Raw genomic sequence first — 7,444 nt, 5'->3', positions numbered from 1 at the left:
AATGACCTAATGCCAGGGTTTTCAGTGGAGAGCAAATGTTTTGAGAATGATGAGGGCAGTGAATGCACAAATATGCTTTCCACAATTGATGTGTGTATGGATTGAGATAAGAGTTGTATGAGCCCCTAAAATGATTTTTTTAAAAGAAATTGAAAAAAAATACACGAATAACAATGTGCACAAGGGAGAGAAAAATGTTCTAAAATTGATAGCGGTAATGATTGTACAACTTTTCTTGATGTGATCGAACTATTGAAGTATGTGATATGTGAATGAAGTGTCAATAAAACTGTTAAAAAAAACTGGACCTCATGACAGAAAAGGAGTCCTGGTAGCATGGTGGTCAGATGTTGGGCTGAGCTCCAAAAGGTCAGCAGTTCAAAACCATCAGCCTCTCCTTGGGAGAAAGATGGGGTTGTCTACTCCCATAAAGAATTACAGTCGCGGAAACTCACAGGGAACAGGTATGCCCTGTCCTAGAGGGTGGCTGTGAGTGGACATTGGCTGGAAGGCAGTTAGTTTCAAGTCCGAGTGCTGGAAAATCTGGCTTGTGACCTGGATGCACGCACTTCCATCGCAGTTGTGGAGGCAGAAGTCCTACAGCTGTGGGGTAAGAAGTGAGCAGGGAAGGAAGACAGTGGTGGGTAATGAAATAAGCTCTTTCTGGCACCTTGACTTCAAAGGGGGTCAATGTGGCTGACTGGAAATTGGGGGTGCAAGAAACGATTTTTTATTTTTAATCTTCCATTTCTTGAAACCGGAGAGAATTGCAAAGTTTATGAGGAGTCATCTCACTTCAGATTCAACCCATGAACTTGCCAATCTGCTCGCTTCCTTTCAGATGCTTGCATGTCCACCTTAATGTTAAAGAGACATCTCCAAAGGCACACTTGTAGCCCTTTGAAGCTCCGTATATAGTTAGTTATTAATGAGGGGAAGGATGGCTAGTCTTATGGCAAAGAAATGCTAGTGACTTTTGATCTCTGAAGCAGTGAATAGCTGACTGCAGGCTGTAATGTGCCCATATCACGCATGACAATTACCTGATGACCCTGTAATGGGTCCCTGGAGTTCTCTGAATAGGACCCCATGGGGTTGTGAGTACATCAGGAACCACCTGTGTCATTTCCTCCTCAGGAGGTAACCGAGTGATTCTCAAGGGTTTACTTTTGGTTTTGAATTTTTACAGGGCTTCTGGGGCATTGTTCAACCTTTTATTTTAAAAATAATGATCTGTAGAGTTTCAAGTAATAATATTAAAGAACTCTTAAAAACAATCTACATCCCAGTTATTGGGTTAGTGTCCCTGGCTTATGAAGCAAATTTAGTAAACAGAGATTGGCAGACAATTTCAACAGCGAATAAAATACACACAAGCAATGACTATGTTAAAATATGCCAAGACCACAAGAACTATTAAGAGGTCAATAGAAATCATGAGAATTAAATGGAAAAATAATCTGCAAAATCCTGTGAGTAATGTGAAAATAGAAAATACTTGACAAAGTAGTGTGTACGGAGGTTCATTTTATTGAGTTTTTTGAGGGAAAAAAGTAGATGAAAGTAATAGCTTTAATAGTGTGTTTCTAAGTGTCTCCCTCAAGTACACACTCACATGTACAACTCAATTCACACAGTTTCACTTCCAGCCTCGGGTGTGAATATTCCGGAAAGTGATGGATACAAAAGGATTTCTGCCAGTGGTTGAAAAATCCCAGCAAAGTCGGCCTGCTGCCAGCAGGCCGAGATGCCCACTTCCATCCATTTACCGGAGTGCCCTGTGCCGGGAGGCTCAGAGGTGCAATCCTGTCTCTGACCACCAGGTGGCACCCATTTCTTTTTAAATGAAATGTACATTTTACAAAGTGAAACACGTCACGAAATGGCTTCTTTACGCCTTCCGTTCTGTTTGCCAGACTCATGTGTACATTAGAGCATTTTATGTTGCTCCCACATCTCCATCTCATTCATTGCTTTATCTCTTTCCTCAGGAGTGTCAGCTAATATGTCCACACTGCAGAGAGGAGCCTACCATGAGAACAGGGGTTCACCCTGCATTACCTCATCCCTGCATAGCCTTCCCAGAAACCCTTTCTTTCCCTCACCCTTTCTCTGGACGTAGCTAACCAACCCTGTTCCCACATTCGTGCCGCCATTCTCCCAGTCACCTCCGGCCCGCTCTGTTCTGCGTTGTGATGCCCTCTGGCGGCACCCAGGCGCGCTGCAGCTACCTGGTTTTTCAGCTTCTGGGTGGCTAGTCTGCGTTCCTATAGTCTGATTTTATGCCCATCCCCTTTGTCAGACATAATCAGAGACACTATGGGCAAAACTCGTAACCTGAGCCTTAATAGAGGGTACTGTGGTTTGTTTTCTGAGTTCCAGTGGCGCGGTTGGTTAAACGGTGGGCTGCTAACGGCTAGATTGGTAGTTTTAACACATCAGCTGCTCCGCAGGAGACAGATGAGGCTGTCTGCTTTCGCAAATATATACAGTCTCGGAAACCCTAAGAAGAGGCAGTACTTTGTACTATAATAGGCTCGCTATGACTGGCCCTGGTGGGATGGGGCTGCTAACTGCGAGGTTAACTCTTTGAAACCACCTGGCGCTCCATGGGAGAAAGATGAGGCTATTCTAGCGGTCACTATGAGTCACTAAGAATTGGAATCGACTCCTTGGCAGAGACTTAATGATGCGTTAGAATCCTCTCCCAAACAGTGGATTTGGTTTGGGGGCTGTAGTTTGTTCTTGGAGGTACTTAGGTGCCACCTGCTGTCACAAATCTGAACTGCAGCTTGAATTTGGTAGCCTAGGAAGGTGGGAGGGAGGGGCTGTGATCCAAATCTACCTGAGAATATTCTGGAAGACTGTGTGGCAAAGGACGCTTGCTCAGGGCAAAAGGAAACGGTTGGCTTTCATATAAGAAGTGCATTCTCTTTCTATGCTGAAGAGAATGTTCTATGTGAGTGGAAGAAAAAGATCTTATTTTATTTTTTGGACTTTGAGACCTGTGGATAAGTAGCTGGATACTCACTATCACCTCTGAAACATTCTTGTGCATTTATCCCGCCCATCTTTCTATGTAAATATATTTCTGTGATTACATTAAATATTTTCAGGTTGTTAATCAATTTTGGTATTTTTTTAAAATTAGAAGATCATTTTATTGGGGACGCTTAGAACTCTCATTACAATCCATACCTTGATTGCATCAGGCATGTTTGTGCATATGTTACCTTCATTCATTTCTAGACATTTACTTTCTATCGAGCCCTTGGTATCAGCTCCTCATTTTTCCCCTTCCCTCCCCTCCCCCACCCTCATACTTCCTTGGTAGATTATAAATTATTATTACTTTCATATCTTTCCCCCCCCCCCCCCATTTTCCTCTTCTGAATTATTGTTCTCACGCATTTTGTCTTACAGCTTATGGAAAATGGGGTGACAATACATCTTGTAAACAGGAGGTTGGCGAGAAACAGAAATACTTCTCCTAAAACTCCACCAGATCATCACAGACAGGTTGGAGGAACGTGCCAGCACGTTGGTACCTGTAAACTCAGGAGGCTCGGGTGCCCTGGGATGGCTCTGGCTTGGGACAGCAAGGGAGAGACCCAAGACCAGGATAAGCACCTGCCACATACAACTGAGACCCCACATAACTTACTCGTACGACCTCCAACCCAAATGACAGCACCAGCTTGCCCAATTTCCTTCCTGTGAGCTAGAATTGATAAAAGAGCCAGTGTCCAGAGTCAGGTGATATTCCTTAAACTTACTGTTATCCTTTTTTTCTTTCTTTCATAAAATTCACTTAAAAGACCCAAATTCCGCTTCTTTTTTATATAGATTCTTGCCCTGATCCCCAATGGCCTCTGGCACAGACATTTATCTTGCGATGGAAGAGAGAGACTCCTTCGTCTTCTTGGTCACGGGCGGGATGAGGTGCATGTGGGCATCCACACATTTGGTCACACAGCTCTCCGGCTGCTGCTTCACCTGCAGCTCTTTACTCCCGGCAGCCACTGGGTCTTGGGCTTTGTCGTTGCAGTGCATGCCACACCGGGCCAGGCGGTCCTGGAACCTCTCCAGTTTGCTGGTCACCGGGGCCTGGGCTTGCGCCAGCGGCGTGTGGCAGCGCTCAATGCACTGGGGCACTTGCTGCACGGAGGCCAGGCTGTCCTCACAGCAGCTGGCGCTGCATCGGAACATGGCACCCTGCATCTTCCGGATGTTCTCCCTCTCCAGGCTCTTCACCAGGGAGTCCCCTGCCTCCTGCACGCGGAGCTGCTGCAGCTCTGCCATGGTGACCCCCTATTTTCATATCTTACACCAACCATTGTCTCCCTTCCCCCATATTTTTTGTTGTTCTTCACCCTGGAGAGGGGTGTATGGTTATGTGTCCATCATTGTAATCGGTTTCCCCTTCCCCCCTCTCCCCCTCTTCACCCTACCCTTGTCTATCACATTGTTTGCTCACCTCGCTCTTCCCCTGCTTCCTCTTCCCCCGAAGTCCCTTCAAAATAGCAGTTCTCAACCTCTGGGTCATGACCCCTTTGGGTGACCCTATCATAGGGGTCACCTAAGACCATCGGAAAACACATATTTCTGATGGTGTTAAGAATTAAGACACCACTCCTCTATCCATATCCAGGTGAGTCCACCCACAAGCAGATACACCCACATATGAGTACGCGGCGTGAAGACTGTTACCCGTGCTACACCATGCTTCAAGCCAAAATTTCATTTATTTGTCATTAGAAATATTTCACAATACATCATTACATATTGTTTTTGTGATCAATCACTGTTCTTTAAATGTGTTCAATTTGTAACAATGAAACTACATCTTGCATATCATATATTTACAGTATGATTCTTAACAGTAGCAAAGTGACAGTTATGAAATAATTTTATGGTTGGGCATCACCACAACATTGGAACTGTATGAAAGGGTCGCAGCATTAGGTAGGTTGAGAACCACTGCTCCATAAGTTTCAGTCCACTTGCTTTCTCCTCGGGCTTGCTTCCCATGCCTATCTTATATAGGTGGCAAACCAATAATAATAGAGACAAAACAAAAGGAAACCAAAACATTGAATAAAAAGGGAAAATAAATAAATAACTAGCAGAAAAACACCCCGAAAAAGCATACATAGTTCCAGGTGTGTCCGCTGACCTTTATGACTATCTCCCCACTGGTCCTGGGGGAGTTCCAGGAACTGCCCCCCTAGCCTGAAGTCTACTTTGGGGGCTCCTCAAGGGCTTTGTGACTTGGCTTTGCTACCATTAATGATCTGTTATATTCCCTTCTTGGTTTGCCCCACTGTGGGAGGGGTCAGACTGGACTCACTCCCCACCGTGTGTCCCCAGTATTGTCCTCTGTGGTGGTGTACTCCAGTGAGGGGACATCCTGTCTCCAGCTATTCCTGTCTCCAGCTGTTGTCGGGCCTGCAGTCCTCTCTGTGCCTTAGGAGTTCCATGCAGGGATGTTGTCTTCAGGACTTGATTTGCCAATATTGGGTCTAGTCCCTCGCTCTCTCTTTTTGATTTGCTTCCATGTGGGTGTGGCATGCCGGCCCCTCTATCCAATCTGTAGGTTTAGTGTTGTCCTCTGTAGCACATACTTCTAGGTGGGGGTCAGTTTGGCTCTGATTGGGGCCAGCCCTGTAGCCCACTCTGTTCATGAGTTGCTCCGTGTGGTCATGTGGCCCTCAAGGTTTGGTGTGCCGTGGTGGGGTCTGCACGCACACTCCCATTTCTGTGGAGACATAAACAATTCCTCCCCCTGGGTGGCTTAGTTCCCTGCTCCCCCAGTGCTATCTTCTCCCGCCCTTTTTCTCCCTCCTCCCCTCCCTTCCCCTTCTTTGTATTGGAATGACATACACAGCAAGGATCTATTTTTGTTTTTTGCAAGGATGTATTTTTAAGATCCCTGAAAGGACGCTACAAACATGGCCCTGCTCTAACAGCCACTCAGCAGAGAAAGAAGAGGCTGCCTGCTTTAGTAAAGGTTGCATAGCCCCAAAAACATAAAGGGCAGTCTATCCTGTCCTATAGGGTCTCTATGAGTCAGAATTGACTAGATGACAGTGTGTGGGCGGGCCCCCTCCCCTCAGAAGAATCGACTTGAGAGGACTGCACTGAAGCTGCAGCTAGGGGAGAGGGGCATGTCTGATCAGAGCAAATGGGAACACTTAGGCGGAGGAAGAGAGAGTGGAGCACATCCTGACCCACCAGCCCTGGAGGACGACATCCCCGCTCTGAACAGCCAATGGACAGAGTGGACAATATGGCGGATCCCACCATGAGACATGCCGTCCCTTGATGGCCCCGGGCTCTAAGGGGGACAACACTGGAGACTCAATGTCGGAACTGGCCCAGACTGACTCTGAGACACCGAGGCAAACCACAAAAAGCGTGCGACCGCAACCGTGGGAGCAGAGCAGAGAGCCCCCAAGGGAGGACAAAGGACAGACTCTGGGGTCAGAGCATGGTACCCTATCGGACCTGACTGAAGGACACGCCTAGAGATCAAAAATCAGACCTTGATCTATATACGGGATTTTCTTTCTGCTTAAAATTTTTTTTCTTTTAATTAATTTATTCTTCTATGGGTAATTGGTTTCCTTTTTTGTTGCCATCTCTGTGTTCTCACTGATCGCCTATCTTGTTACGGCTTGGTTTTTGATGCATATTATTATCTCTACAGATCTATCTAGATAGACTGGATGAATAGTCTGGAGGAGAAAACAATGGGACCAACGGTTCCAGGGGGACACGGGAGAGGGGGTGCAGGGGTAAGGAGATGGTGCTGACCAACCCAGAGACAGGGGAGCAACAAGTGATCCAAAAACTGTGGCAAGGAGGGTGTGAGAGGCCTAGTAGGGATTAAGCAAGGGCAGTGCAACTGAGAGAATTCACTGAAACCCAAATGAAGGCTGAGCATGATAGTGGGACAAGAGGAAAGTAAAAGGAAATAGAGGAAAGAACTAGGGGACAAAGGGTCTGTATAGCGGTATTAAGACTGGAATGTACATATGTAAATATATTTATATAAGTGTGGGGAAACAGATCTACGTGCACATATTTACAGGTTTAGTATTAAGGCAACAGATGGACATCGGGCCTCCACTCAAGCACTTACTCATTGCAAGAACACATTGTTTTATTAAATTGGCATTCCAGGCTGCACACCTTCCCGACACGATTGCTGAAGAAAAATGTGAACATAAGCAAAAGTGGTGAAGAAAGCTGATGGTGCCCGGCTACCAAAAGATATAGCGTCTGGGGTCTTAAAGGATTAAAGGCAAACAAGCAGCCATCTACCTGAGAAGCACCAAAGCCCACATGGAAGAAGCACACCAACCTGTCTGACCATGAGGTGTAGAAGGGATCAGTTATCAGACATCAAAGAACTGAAAATCATATCAGTGGGTGCCCGCTT

General features: G+C 46.1%; 1 protein-coding gene across 1 annotated transcript; it reads right to left on the bottom strand.

Annotated features, from left to right (window-relative positions):
- Window positions 1-3,885: 3,885 nt before the first annotated feature.
- Window positions 3,886-4,302, bottom strand: LOC101642746 (protein FAM136A-like). The gene has a single exon (XM_045290647.1). It carries the CDS (start codon window positions 4,300-4,302, stop codon window positions 3,886-3,888), a length of 417 nt encoding a protein of 138 aa, XP_045146582.1.
- Between the last annotated feature and the right edge of the window lie 3,142 nt (window positions 4,303-7,444).

Source organism: Echinops telfairi, unplaced genomic scaffold (assembly GCF_000313985.2).
Source record: "Echinops telfairi isolate 266 unplaced genomic scaffold, ASM31398v2 ScPeMD7_47;HRSCAF=170, whole genome shotgun sequence".
NCBI lineage: Eukaryota > Metazoa > Chordata > Mammalia > Afrosoricida > Tenrecidae > Echinops > Echinops telfairi.
Note: the sequence above shows the minus strand (reverse complement) of the source record. Positions and strands in the feature narration are given on the sequence as shown.